Genomic DNA, 14,524 nt, shown 5'->3' on the forward strand with positions numbered 1-14,524 from the left:
CAGAGGGAGTGGAAGATAAAACTAGTTTAAAGAAAGCTTGGCAATATATCCAACTAAGCAAAAATCATTCCAAGGGGACTTCAAGATGGAAAAAGAAGGCTTACAAACAGAAGAAAAGTGGAAAAAAATTTACAGAAACCATTTAAACATTTTATATATTTAATCATTTAAATTAAACATATTAAACCATTTTAATACAAATATTAAATTAAACAATTAAAATCATTTAAACAAAATTTACAAAAACCATTTAAACATTTTTTAAACAGTTACAATTTAATTATTTGACTTTGAGAATCTATAAGAAACTTATACAAGCATCCAATATCCAGAATTGTAAAAGTAAAAAAGCTTATTTTTACCAAAAAAAGGAAAAAACGAATTTTAATGTGAACTATTCAATGTCATTATAGATCAGAATATAACTGAACAATCGTTTTGGGCCTTGTATACCCGGTTGCTGGGGGAACCTGCTATCACAGGTTCTTAGATCTGCATTTACAAAAGGACAGGCAACTTTTGAGGGGTCAACAACCACTTTAATTACATTCAACATACAAGGCCCAACAGACAGACTTCCAATTGTCTGACCATTACATACATACATACATAGCTAGCAGAGAGAGAAGCATCAACAGCTGGGTTTTTAAAGCCTGGGGATCTGCTTAGCAGCTTCCCAGATCTCATCTGGCACACAAACCTTCCAAAACTAAGCCCCAAAGCAAAACTTCTCTCAGAGTATATATGCTGTTTTCAGAGCCAGAGGGCACTGCCTAATCCCTTGTGACCCAGAGCCTCATTAACAATGAGCAAAAGGTGTGGGCCTTCATAGGAAACAAGCCTCCTCTAATCAAGCCTCTCTCAATAGCCCCACCTGAGGCTTATCAATGGGCAATTTTTAACTCCCATTACAGACCTCTTCCCAAAGTCCTTTCTTGTTGCTGATTTTTTTCTACCTTTTCCAAGTCCTTAAGATTTTTATTTAACAAGATGAAGAAGTGGTGTTTGTTTCATAAAGTAAAAATGGCACTTATCAGAAGGCTCAGGGGAGCCATAAATCAGACATTATGAATTAACGGCAAAACATTTATTGAATTCCTATTCCTACTATGTTCCAAGTGCTATGCTCAGTACTGGGGATGGATGACAACTACAGAAAGACAGTCTATGGTCAAGTTCACACTTTGTGTGAGGAGACAACATATTGGTTCAGTTGCTGGGTAAATGAAAAGATTTTTAAAAGTTCTAAATCCTAAAAGTCATAAGAATGCTTCAGAGGATCAGATTGTATGGCCTAGATAAGCATTTTTAGATTGTTGGAAGGTCAGATGATATTGGAATACTGTAGGGCATACAAGTAGCACAAATAATAAATCCAGGAAGTCCTTAGAAAGCAGTATCAGGCAGATAGCAAAGTTTGTTTCACAGTCTATTTTACCTAAAGGAAAAGTTGGTAATTCCCATTACCCCAAAGTCACATGAGCAGTCAGACAGTTTGACTTGGTTTCTAGGTGGTTTGGGGCAAGAGTTGACCAAGTCAAGAGCTGAGCTGGATCTGACAGAGATGAGGATATCCGCCTTTCTCTTTTTATTATTAGTACATGTGAACAATTTCTGCAGTTATTTATAATATTATATTATTGAAGAAAAATTAAAATAGATCATAGAAAAACCAAGAAAGCAAATGAAGAAAATGACCAGTGATAGCTATGGAAGACAGCTACAACACAAGGAGGAGGAAAGGGTAAAGAGATTGATTTGGAGATTATATTATATTGAAAGGTTAAGGAGAGTGACACTTTAAATTTTACCATCTGCAAAGTGTTGATTGAGACTTCTCCCTTTCTAGTTGCTTCTCTGGCTAAGGATTTGAGTTTCAGCATTATCTTCAACTTTTGAAAGGGCAGGTACATACTTCCACTCAACATTCATGTCCTGAGTCATATTACCCAGCTTAGTGAATTGGTATTTGTGGACACATCTTTATTTTCACTTGTTTTCCAGCCATTTTCTTTCCAGTTGCAAATCCATTTATTCATACCTATGGTGATAAATAGGTTATCTGTGTACCCAGTTATTCTGTCCTTATTTTGGGCCTTTGCTTGCTCAGTCCCTTTGGTAACTACTTCCAGTGATGCTCTTTGGTTTGTTTGTCATCCAGAATGTGTACCACTTATGTTTAGATCATGGTCTGGTCGACATCAATACCTCCTTGTGCTCCTTTTCTTCCATTATTTTTGCAGGAACCCTTGATATATACAGTGTTAGGGTCTGATGCCTGGTGTGGTTGCCCATACTGACTTTCAGAGCTTCTAGTCTCCCAGCCATAGTCATAGCTCCTTGGACTGTTTCCAATTCACCTCCAGTCTCTCAAGAGACTTGGTGAAAAAATAAAATATCTGACTTCATAGAAGGTGCTAAACACACATTTTTAAAAATCTAATATTCTTAAACCAGTATATAAAAGAATATTTAGGTATAAATGGGAATAAAAAGGAAAAAAGTCAGGGAAAGTAGCTAGATTAGACTAAGTATACATAGAGGACATCCATTGTGGAGGCAATACAAATGTGAGGGCATGGAGAGATACAAGGTGTCTGAAGGAGGAGAAGATACCAAAGGCATGGGGAAAAAATTTGACATTCTTAATTACTAAAAAAATGCAACCAAGTATAACAGTAAGCACCTCAACATACACAGGGGGCCTACTATCACAGGTTCTTAGATCTTCATTCATAAAAGGAAAAGCAACTTTCGAGGGGTTAATAATCACTTTATTCAAGCACATGTATCATTCCTTTAACCAAGCACATATATCATTCACCTAGTTCAGGGGAGTCAGCACCCTGAACTTCAAAGAAAATACAGAGAAATCAAAGATCAGCAGACATGGCTTCCTCTGCCTGAATTCAACAGACAGGTCCAACTGTCTGACCATAGTTATCAGAGAAGGAAGCAACTGGGAAAACATCTGCATTTTCCAAGCTGAGAGGCTCCTTAGCAGCTTCCCAGAGTCCTTATCAGGCCACACAAACACTTCCAGTAAGCCCCAAAATAAAACCTTAACTCAGAGTATTTATACCTTTTTTAGAGCCAGAGGGCACCACAACCCTTGAGAACCAGTGTCTCATTAACAAAAGGCTTGGGCCTTCCCACACATCTTCCCTAATCAAACTCCTCTTAATAGGAGGAGTTTTTTTTCCCATGGTTAACAGGCAAAGATTCTTCAAAGAGACTGAAAAGAATCAGATCTTTTTGATAAGAGGAGAACCATGAGAGAGAAGGGTCACAAAATCTTAAGGGGGAAAAGAATATTATGGAGAAGAGGTTGAGTGATAGTGTCAAAGGCCATAGAAAGGTCAAGAAGGAAAAAGATTGAGAAAAAGGCCACTGGATTTGGCAATCAAGATTTTATTGGTAACTTTTGGAGAAAACAGTCTCATTTGGATGATGAGGTAGGAAACCAGAATGTAGAGAGGTATGAAGAGAGTGAGAGTAGAAGGAGTGGAAATACCTATTACAGATCGCCTTCTGAAGAGTTTAGTCACAAAACACAGTAGAGAAATTAGATGAACAATCAAATGAAGGCTAGGAGATGAGGGAGACATGAGCATATTTGAAAGAAGGAGAGGGAACAAGAATTTAGTCAGCGCCTACTATGAACCAGGTATTGTGCTAGGTACTTTTACATTTTGTTCTCACAACAATTCTGCAAGGAGGTACTGTTATCAGTTCCACTTTACAATTAAGAAAACTGAGGCAAGCAGACATTAAGTGACTTGCCCAGAGACAGTAAATATCTGAGACTGGGTTTGAACTCAGTTCTTACTGATTCCAGGTCCAACACACTGTTTATTGTACCATCTAACTATCTCCTTTGTAGGCATTAGGGAAGCAGTCAGTAAATAGAAAGAAATTAAACATAAATGAGTGGAATGATAGAGAGAGTAGTCTATTAGGAGAGGTGGATGGAATGGGATTACTTATACATATAAAAAGGTTTGCTTTGGCAAAAAGAAGCACAACTTCATAATCCGAGATAGAGATGAAGGAGGAAATAGTGGCAGAAGGCATCTGGGTGATGTGAATTAAAGGGAAGAGAGAACTTTTGGAGAATTGTCTTCTTTTCTTCCCCCAGTAAAACATGAACCAACATTGTCACTTGAGAGAATGGGGGAAGGGGAACCATGAATAGTTTGAAAAGGAATAAAAAAATGTGGAAAAGTTGCTGTGGTGAGTGAGAAAGTGAGTTAATTAGTGAGGTGTGAAAGGATTGCCTAGTGGCAGTGAGGGCTCACTGAGGTTATAGGATGTAAATTTGTAGTGGACTCAGTCAAGACACTTGTGTAATTTTCTCCACCTTCAGCAGCATATGTGTAAGAGTGATCCAGAGTTGGCACCTGGTAGGGCACAATTGACAATATGAGAGGGGTGTAAGTGACTCAAGGAAAGAGGACAGTATGGAGATGAATTGGTTCACCAAGGGGTTAAATTGAGGAAAGGAAGAAAGTGCAGGGGTGGGAGGGAAACAAAGGGTCAAAGTATCGGAGGTCACCGTGTGGACAAAGAACAGAGTTTACTATTGAAAGACAGAGGGAGAGATAGAAATCCAATGTATTGTGATCAGATAGAGGAATATCAGATTTCACGAATATGAAGGTGATGCATTTGATGTCAAAAGCAAAGATATGATCATCTTTATATGTGCCTGAGGTAAGGCTAAAGCATAAGTCATTGGAAAAGTGTAAGTTGATGACCTGAGAGGTTAGAGTGAGGGACTATCAGTATGTATAGTGAAATCCCCTAGTATGAGGACAGGAGTTATGGAGAACACTAATATTGTGAATCAGGTACTGAACTCATTGAGGGAAGAAGAGGAGTATCCTAGAGGTCTGTAGACAACATTCATCAAGGTTTTGATTGAGTTATAGATGTGATTACATGAACCTCAAAAGAGTAGAGCTTACTGAATGATGATAGTAGAGAGAGAACCTGGAAGAGACAAGGGAGCAGGGAATACTCTAACTCATCCACCTCAATCAATGAGTCAGGTGAATGAATGGAAGTTCAGCAGTGTGGGAAAGAGTGTCTCAGATTGCTGTATCATCAAGGACAGAGCCAAGTCTCAGCGAGACCCACAAAGATGAAGTCAGAAAGGAAAAGATTTAAGCTGAATGTAAATTTGCTGCCTGTGGAACAGGCATTCCAGAGAGCACAGTGAAAGTGATGGGTAGGTTTAGAGTGGGTCTTTGGGGAGGGGTGGGTTATGGAGAATGGGAATAAGGCATCAAGGCAGTAGGGGATGAGAAATGAGGTTGGGTGATGACATATTGGGTTTCAGAGTTATTGGGATATGGAACATATATGAACAAGGGGTTTATTAATCATTAAATAAAAATTTAGAGATTTTCAAAATCAGTAGTATGATCTTTGGGAGAATCCTTTCAGTCTTGAGCAGTTCACATAAGGCAACAAGAATTCTAAGCAGGAGTGGTAATGTTCTTTTCCCAGAGCAAGAAATTAGGCTGGAAATGTGATAGAATGACACCTTCTCCCATCATCTCAGCAGCAAGAGACTATTTTGATGGAATGGTGCTTCTGTTCTTTTCCCTAAGGATAAATGAGGGATATGATGTTAATGTGTCTAGCTCTTCCCCTCCAACCCTCACTGGAGGCTCGAGACCAAGCAGAAAACTCATGGAGATCACTTTGCTTATGGAATGATACTGCCTCTGAAGAACTAAAGATGGGTATCACATGGAGTACAGTGGGGAGGCCAATCATAGGCATAGATTGGCTACAACATAACTAAAGAAGAACTCTGAAGGATAGGCATTAAGGATAGGCGTTAAGGATATTATCAAGAAACTGTGTGACAGAAAGAGAAAATGGCTTAGTCATATGGCAAGAGGAATGACAGATGGATAAAGGTCTTCACCAGTACCCTCAAAACATTGGGAGAAAGTGAGAAAGAGCTCTCCTGTGGTAAACTTTTGAAAGAACATGGGCAAAAGTTGGATAAGATGGGTAGGTTGTAATCTGTCATTGGAGGTAATTCTGAATATGATCACAAGTCTTTTTTGAGTATTTGAGAGTCATCACTGAGACATGGTTGGATGAAACCCATAAGCTGACCATGGTTTGGATAGATAGATCTTATTAAAAAAACAGAGTAAGTAAAAGGAGTGGGGCAGAGAAGTGTTATGAAGTTTGCCTAGGTGAGGAAAATCCAGGAACCAAGAGGGGGGAGTTTGATGGATAATACTGAGTGAAGAAAAATGGAGGATCAATGAAGTGATTTTGTCATTATATTATGTATCCTATAGTCCACTTGCATAGAAATAAGAAATGGGTGAGGAGTTTGGGAACTAGATTACAATCCTGGCACAGATGCATGATATATTATTGAAGGGGAGCTTCAATTATCCAGACATCTGTTGGAAATCTGACAAAATCAGAGCACTCAGTAACTGTAAGACATTTCCATATGGTAATTTCATCCTTCAAAAGGTTGAGTGTAGAAAAAAGCAAATCAAGACAAACAAACAAACAAACAAACAAATCCCATTCTTTTCTGAATCTACAAATTGGGAGAAATTGGTAGAAAATATGGAAATCCAGTGGGGAAGTGACCACTCCATCCTAGAGTTTGTGATAGAGGAGAAATGGTCTGGGCATAGTTTGATATGTGCTGTAGATTTTGGCAAAGTAGATTTCAAGGTTCAGAGGAAAGATAGGTAGTAGCCTATGGATTAAAATGCTTTAGTGAAAGCTAGCTCTGGAGAGAGAGAAGTGACTAAGGAATGAAATTCTGAAGATATTAAAAGAAATTCTAATGAGGAGGAAAAATGAAATTGTCTGAAGAAATCAAGGTAAATGCACATGGAGATCATTAATCAATTTATAACTTTTTCATTATTAAATTTTGTTTTTAATTTATGGAATAAAACAAACATTTCCATAACATAGTATAATAAAAAAGGTGATTGCACAAGAAACTGCAAATCTACTATGTACAACTTGCTATTCCTTTCAAATATACAACAAAATCTCCATATAAATTTTTCCTTCCTTTCCCCCCACTCTAGAGATGGCTACCATTAGACACAAATAAGTGTATGTATGTAAAATTATTTTATGCATACTTCTATTTATCATTTTTTTCTCTGGATGCAGATAGTGTCTTTCTTCATATGTCCTTTATAGTTAATTTGGGTATTTATAATAGTCAAAATTACTTATTCATTCAAAGTTGTTTGTGAAACACTATTGCTGCTACTGTGTACAATGTTCTCCTGGGTCTTCTCATTTTGTTCTCCTTTGTTTTGTGCAAGTCTTTCCATGTTTTTTCTAAAATCATTGAGCTCATCGTTTCTTATAGCACCATAGTATTCCATCACAATGATATACCACTACTTGTTCAGCTGTTCCCCAATTGATAGGCATCCCTGAAATTTCAAGTTCTTTGCTACCACAAACTGAACTGATATAAACATTTTGGAACATACAGGTTCTTTAATTTTTTCCCTAATTATCTTCAGAAATAGACCAAGTCATGGTATTGTTGAGTCAGAGGATATAGGTAGGATATAGGATATAGGTGTATATATATAACTATTTAACTATTTAAATATAATATATAACTAGTTACCTATATAACAAAATGAGTGGATCAGTTCAGAATTCCAAAAATAATGAATGAGTCCTAATTTTTCCACATCCCCTCTGATATTTGTCACTTTACCATTCTATTATTTTAGCCAATCTGGCAGGTGTAAAATGAGAACTTATGGTAGTTTGGATTTATCTTTCTCTAATCAATAATGATCTTTTCATATGACTATAAATTGTTTTGATTTCTTCACAGAAAGCTGCTTGTTCATTTTCTTTGACCATTTATCAACTGGGGAATTATTTGTATTCTTATAGATTTGACAAAGTTCTTTATGTATTTTAGATTTGATTTCTTTATTGAAAAGCTGCCTGTTCATATTCTTTGACCATTTGTCAACTGGGGAATGACTCTTATTCTTATAGATTGACAAAGTTCTTTATACATTTTAGACTCTGATGCGCTATCTATCAAAATTGTCTCCTCAATTTTCTGCTTTCCTTCTGATTTTGGTTACATTTGTATTATTTGTACAAACTTTTTTTAATTTAATGTAATTGAAATTATCCATTTTACACCTAATTTTGCTCTCTATCTCTTGTTTTGATTAGAGGAAAATTTTTATCTCTAAATGCTTACATCAATAAAATAGGGAGAGTAGACTAATGAATTAATGATGATAATGAATAATAAAACTAGGAGATGATTTTGTGAAAAAACAAATAAAATACATAAATGATAGGCTAAGTCTATTAAGATGAAATTTCACAGGGATAAATGGAATGTCTTGCACATAGCTAAATAACAAACTTTCAGTTACAAGATGATGGAGTCAAGTTTATCATTTTTTGACTAAGATTTGGGAGTTTTAGTGGGTTACAACACAAGCTCACTATGGGTCAGAACGTCACTTGGCAGCCAAAAAAAAGGAAATGAGATCTTCATCTGTATTCAGGGGTATTGCTTCCAGAAATAGAGGTGATTTTTGTTGTTTAGTTATTAGGGGCATTCTTGGGAAAGATACTGGAGTTGTTTTTCATTTCCTTCTCTAGTTCATCTTATAGATGTGGAAACTGAGGCAACTTCTAATTACCCTTTTCCTCTCATTTGCCCTCCCTTCTATCATCACCCCATACCCCATTTGTCCCCTTCTCCCCTACTTTCCTGTAGTGTAAGATGGATTTTCATTGAGTGTGCATATTATTCCCTCCTTAATCCAAATGTGATGAGAGTAAGCTTCACTTTTTCCTTCTCACCTTCCCTTTTTCCCCTCCATGGAAAAAGCTTTTTCTTGCCTTTTTTATGAGAGATAATTTGCCCCATTCCATTCCTCCCTTTCTCCTCCCAATATATTCCTCTCTCACCCCTTAATTTTATTTTTTTAGATATCATTCCTTCCTATTCAACTCACCCTGTGCTCTCTGTCTATGTGTGTGTGTGTGTGTGTGTGTGTGTGTGTGTATGTGTGAGACCAAGAGTTCCAGAAGCAGCCACTGCTTTAACAGTGGCTGCTGCCCCCCTGGGGCTGGACCACATTCCTCTCTCACCCAGGCAAGAGAGCTTTCCCACTGACCTTTGAAGCTGTCTTTGGTGTTTGTGGGTTGAGACGTCTGGAAACTAATAAAGCTGCTAGTGAGGCCTACTCCAGTCCTGCCTGAGCCAGCATGGGCCATGCTGGACTGTGCTCCGCTCCAAGTCTGGTGTAATAGACCTTCCTATTGTCCTTCCAGATTGTCTTGGGCTGGAAATCTGTTTCACTCTGTCATTTTGTGACTTCTGCTGCTCTAGAATTTGTTTAGAGTCATTTTTTTAGGTATTTTGAGAGGTATTGGGGGAGAACTCAGGCAGGTTTCTGTTTCTACTCCACCATCTTGGCTCCACTGTCCCCCTACTTTAAAGGAATGTTTATCTGAACTAAATCTTTCTTTTTAAGCAAGAAAAATATTCAGTGAATTTTGTTTTAGAAAATATTTAATTCAGACTCAAACACTGATCTTATTCCTCTAAGATTTTTATTCTCTACCCTTACAGGTGTATGAAATTGCCCATAGTGCATACAAAAACAAAGAAAGAGTCAAGATGGTTATTCTTCCTCCTGGTTTCCATCATAATTTCATATGCAAGTATCCCAGATTGGCAATGATTGTGAGGTAAGAATCAACTGTCTTAAACAATTTTCTATCAATGGACACTGGATACATGAAGAATAATCAGTCTAACATGAGTACTCTTTCTTCAGAGATTTCCTGAGAGAGCAATGGGCATGAATAACCAGAGTAAATTCTGCTATGAAGAGGATCACCAAGTTTTGAAAATTTCCTGCATTAAAAGTTGCCGGCTTATGTAGAGGAGCTGGAGTAAGTGACTCATATGCCTACACACTATATTCATATAGTGAATATATTCAGCCCAACAAACAACAAAAAATGTTGCTACAGTTTCTACAGTATCTTAAATTGGCTCATCAAGAACCATTGTATAAAATTTACCTAAGCCTTCAGGTAATACTATTCTTTATAGAGTGGAATTTTTATTTAAGATGAGAAGAAGCAGCATAATCTAATGGAAACAACATTTTAATAGGTAGCTTGAAGACCTAGGTTCAGTCATCTACCAACAACAAGACTGATCATGTCCGCTACTCAGGAAATCTTTAGTATTTCCTTACTGTCTCTTCAACTGGCCAGTTAAAGTAATTTACAATATGGGTCCTATCTAGTTTTTAAAAATTAATATTTATTTAATATTCTTTTAAAATTTTAAATTCTGAATTTTCTCCTTTCCCAGCCCTTTCCCACCAGTTGAGAAGACAAGCAATATTATGTCAATTATACATATGAAATCATGAAAAAATAATTTCCATATTAGCTGTATTTCAAAAAAAGTAAGAAAAATAAAATGAGAAAATTATACTTCAATTTGTACTTATAATTCATCAGTTCACCCTTTAGAGGTATCATAATAATGATAAAGTTAGGTATTACATGTATTATCTTTCCACATAGGAATGTAAAACAGTAACTTTATTGAGACTTTTTATGTTTCTCTTGAGTTTTGTGTTTTGATGTCAAAATTTCTATTTGGCTCTGATCTTTTCATCAGGAATGCTTGTTTCTGTTTAGGTCAGGAACCCTGAAGCTCTTCCCTTCTTAGTTTGACTTTTTTTTTCTGATTAAAGGGGCCATCACTTGATTCTCTTGTTAAAAAGGTCTATTTGCTGAATGTGCATTGTCTCATTCAAAGTGAAAACTAGAAAAGACCTTAGCTTAAAAGGGCCAATGTCTCCCACTGCATCCTGGGCCATCTCCAGTCATCCTGATCTGTATCTGGCCACTGCATTCAGATAACTCTGGAGGAAAAAGTGAGGCTGGTGACTTTGCACAGGGCTTCCTCACTTAAATCCAATTCATTTGCAAGTCATGTCATCATCTCCCTGATGTCATGGTCTTCTTCAAGAATAAAGGATAAACCACACAAGAATATAAGACAAATCCACATAAATATTCTCTATTTCTCTGTATTTAGCCTACAAAACTCAGCAAAAAGAGTTCTGTAGAATTCCACACAAAATAATTGCAGAAACAATACAATCCTAGGGAGCATATCTTCCAAGATTCACACAGGAATTATATAAATCTAACTATAGACTGCAGAAATAAACTATATAACTCTAGGTTTCAGAAATAAAGACAGACCTAAGTAATTAGAGAAACTTTAAATACTCATGAATAGGTCATGCCAGTGTAATAAAAATGACAATATTAGATAATCTAATTTATTCAAGCTTGTGCCAATTAAACTCCCAAAAGAGTATTTTAAAGGGGCAGAAAAAATATTAAAATTCATACAGAGGAAGAAAAGGCCATACATTTCAAGGGTAATAATGAAAAAGAGTGGGAAAGAAGTCCTATCAGTACCTGATCTTAAACTATATTACTAAACAGTAACCATTAAATGACTTTGTACTGGTTTAAAAAAAGAAAGGTGAATCAGTGGAACCCGTTTAGGCACACAGTGTACAGAATCATACTAACATGACAACATCCAAAGAGCCCAATTAGTAGGGGAAGGACACATTATTGGACAAAATCTACTGGGAAAACTGGGGAGGTCTTTTTGCCATATATCAAGATAAGCTCCAAATGTATACATGACCTAGATAGTAAGGGTCAAATCATAAAATAAATTAGAGGACTAAAGAAGAAATTACTCTCAAATCTATGGATATCTAGGGAGAAGATTTTCTGACCAAAAAAGTAGTAGAATCCCACAATATAAAATGGAAAATTTTGATTATATAAAATTAAAAGTTTTTGCAGAAGCAAATGTAATGTCAAAATCAGAAGTAAAATAGGTAATAGAAAGCTATTTTTAACAAGTTTCTCTGATAAAGGTCTCAAAGACATAGAAGGATTTCATATAACTTCAAAGACTAAAGGTCATTTAAAAATATTAATTTTAATTTTCAACATACGCTTGCAGTAGATTTCAAGTTTCAATTTTTCTCCCCATCTCTCTCCTCTGCCCACCTCAAGAAATGCATTTGCATCTCTTTTGCCATTTGGGTTAGTCTATTTTTAAGCTGTTATTTTCTTCTGCATTTTTTGGCTCCCTTTAGCAAGGAGTTGACTGGTTTTCATGATTCTCTTGCATCACTCTCATTTCTCTTCCCATTTTTTCCTCTACTTACTTGATTTTCAAAATCCTTTTTGAGCCCTTCCATAGCTTGAGACCAATTCGTATTTTTCTTGGAGGTTTTGGATGTAGGAGATTTGACTTTGTTGTCTTCTTCTGTTTGTATATTTTAGTCTTCCTTGTCACCAAAGTAAGATTCTATAGTCTGATTCTTTTTGTGTTATTTTGCTCATTTTCGCAGTCATTTACTTCACTTTTGAGCTCTTTGTCAAGACAGTTCTCTATTTCCAGTGGGGGTGGGGAGAGTGTGTTGTCAGCTGCTTGATCCCCTGACAATCTGTGGGCCTAGAGCTCCAGAAACAGCCACTACCTTTGCTGTTGCTGCTGTGGATGCCTTGGCCTCTTCCACCCCCTCTGCCACTCTGTGGCTGGGGCTGGACCATTATACTCTCTCACACAGGTCTGACAGGTTTTTGCACTGACCTTCCAATTTGTCCTCAACTTTTTGGGGATGTGAAGTTTGGAAACCACCACACGTGCCAGAGATTCAGTCCCACTAAGATCTGCTCAGGTCATGTCTTTGCTGGTGGACCCATGCTAGACTGTGCTCTGCTCTCAGTGCAGTGCAATAAATGCTCCTGTCGATCTTCCAGGCTGTCTTGGGCTGGAGATTTGCTTCACTCTACATTCTATGGGTTCTGCATCTCTAGAGTTAGCTTAGAGTCACTTTTTACAGGTATTTGGCTAGGCTTGGGGGGAGAGCTCTGGCAAGGCTCTGCTTCTACTCCACCATGTTAGAGTCATTCTTTAGTAGATAAATTATCTAAGGCAGTCAAGAATCATATGAAAAAATGCTCCAAATTACCAAGAAAGATGTATACCAAAGCACCTTTGAAGTTGTCTCACACCTACCAGATTGGCCAAGATAGAAATGAAGAAAACAATACACTAGATGATCTCTGAGGTACATTCATTCTTATTCCCCTTATCACATCACCAATTGTGCCCAGGTAAGACTCAGCCTGGGATTACTTTCACCATCTATCACTCTTTAGTTTCATGCCTATGTATATAGCTTACTTTGCATATTTCTTTTCATGCTGTCTTGCCTATTATATTGTAAGAATTTACGATAGGAATCTTTAGGACAGAGACTGTCTTTTGCCTCTTTTTGTAAATCCAGCAATTAACAGTGCCTGGCACGTGGCAGATGCTTAATAAATGCCAATTGATTGTTTGATAGTGTTAGAGGATTATATCAAGAATTGTGAAAAGCTTTTTATTATACAAAGTACCTCCTGGTGTGAATCCAAAGATAATGCTAGTGTGTCCGAATATAATAAAGTGATTATATTTTAATTAATTTGACATTTGTATTACATCAAAAAATCTGAGTATTTTTCTGTTTGATCAGCTTTGGTAATGGCAGTAGAGTACTACCTAGTCTCATAAAATAATTGGCTAGCTTAATAGCATTTATATACTCTTAAGCTTAAGTTTTGTGAACTTAACCCTTTATTTCAATCCCAGTTAGACATAGTTTTTTTTCCAAAAGATAATTAGAACTGATTATTACAGTTTTATTTTTTTAAAGACAGGAATGTTGCAAGATATACTTAGGTACAATAAAATATTTGACTACTTCTCCCCCCACAGATAGTTCCGAACTCCATCTTGTTGATTCATTTACCATTTTCTTTCTTCAGCATCTCTCTAGGTTCATTAGGTGGAGGCATCTTCAGATCTGAAGGTTCCATACTCCAGATGTCCCTAGCATATTCCTTAATTGTTCGGTCACTTGAGAATTTTCCTGAGGCAGCTATGTTTTTCACTACCATTCTGGTCCATTCTTTTGAATTCTGTAAACAAACAAACAAACAAACAAAACTCATGCTTTTTTGTAGTCTGTTCTCTTATTCACTCCTATTCACAAACAAACATTTGACATATTTGTTTATTTTAAACTCTCACGGAAAATAGTGACAGCATAATTTTCTTACATTATAGGCAGTTAAGTGGCTCAGTAGTATCAGGGCCTGGAATCAGAAAGGCTTCAGTTCAAATCTAGCCTCAGGCAGTTACTAGCTATGTGACTCAGCTAGTCATTTAATATCTATTTGCCTCAAAACTATAATATTGGGGAAAAAAAATGGGGAAAAAATGCCTATCTTGCAGGGTTGTTGTGAAGACCAAATAAGATAATATTTGTAAAGCACTTAGCCCAGTCCCTGGTACATAGTAGGTGTTAATATAAATGCTTATTCCTGTCCCTTTCCT

At 36.7% G+C, this 14,524-nt stretch overlaps 2 protein-coding genes across 3 annotated transcripts in view; one reads left to right on the forward strand and one right to left on the reverse strand.

The window, feature by feature from the left end:
• Positions 1–10,524, forward strand: part of ABHD12B (abhydrolase domain containing 12B) — a 55,779-nt gene extending 45,255 nt beyond the window's left edge. For both annotated transcript variants that reach the window (XM_072629823.1, XM_072629822.1), the window contains exons 12-13: positions 9,644–9,762; positions 9,852–10,524. In XM_072629823.1, coding sequence (XP_072485924.1) covers positions 9,644–9,762; positions 9,852–9,879 — 147 coding nt within the window. In that variant the 3' untranslated portion in view covers positions 9,880–10,524. The remainder of the gene's footprint in view (positions 1–9,643; positions 9,763–9,851) is intronic.
• Positions 10,525–13,803: 3,279 nt separating this feature from the next.
• PYGL (glycogen phosphorylase L) overlaps positions 13,804–14,524 on the reverse strand; it is a 55,745-nt gene continuing 55,024 nt past the window's right edge. The window contains exon 20 of the mRNA XM_072629821.1: positions 13,804–14,106. Coding sequence (XP_072485922.1) covers positions 13,930–14,106 — 177 coding nt within the window. The 3' untranslated portion in view covers positions 13,804–13,929. The remainder of the gene's footprint in view (positions 14,107–14,524) is intronic.

The sequence above is a fragment of the Notamacropus eugenii genome, chromosome 1 (assembly GCF_028372415.1).
Source record: "Notamacropus eugenii isolate mMacEug1 chromosome 1, mMacEug1.pri_v2, whole genome shotgun sequence".
NCBI classification, from domain to species: Eukaryota; Metazoa; Chordata; class Mammalia; order Diprotodontia; family Macropodidae; genus Notamacropus; species Notamacropus eugenii.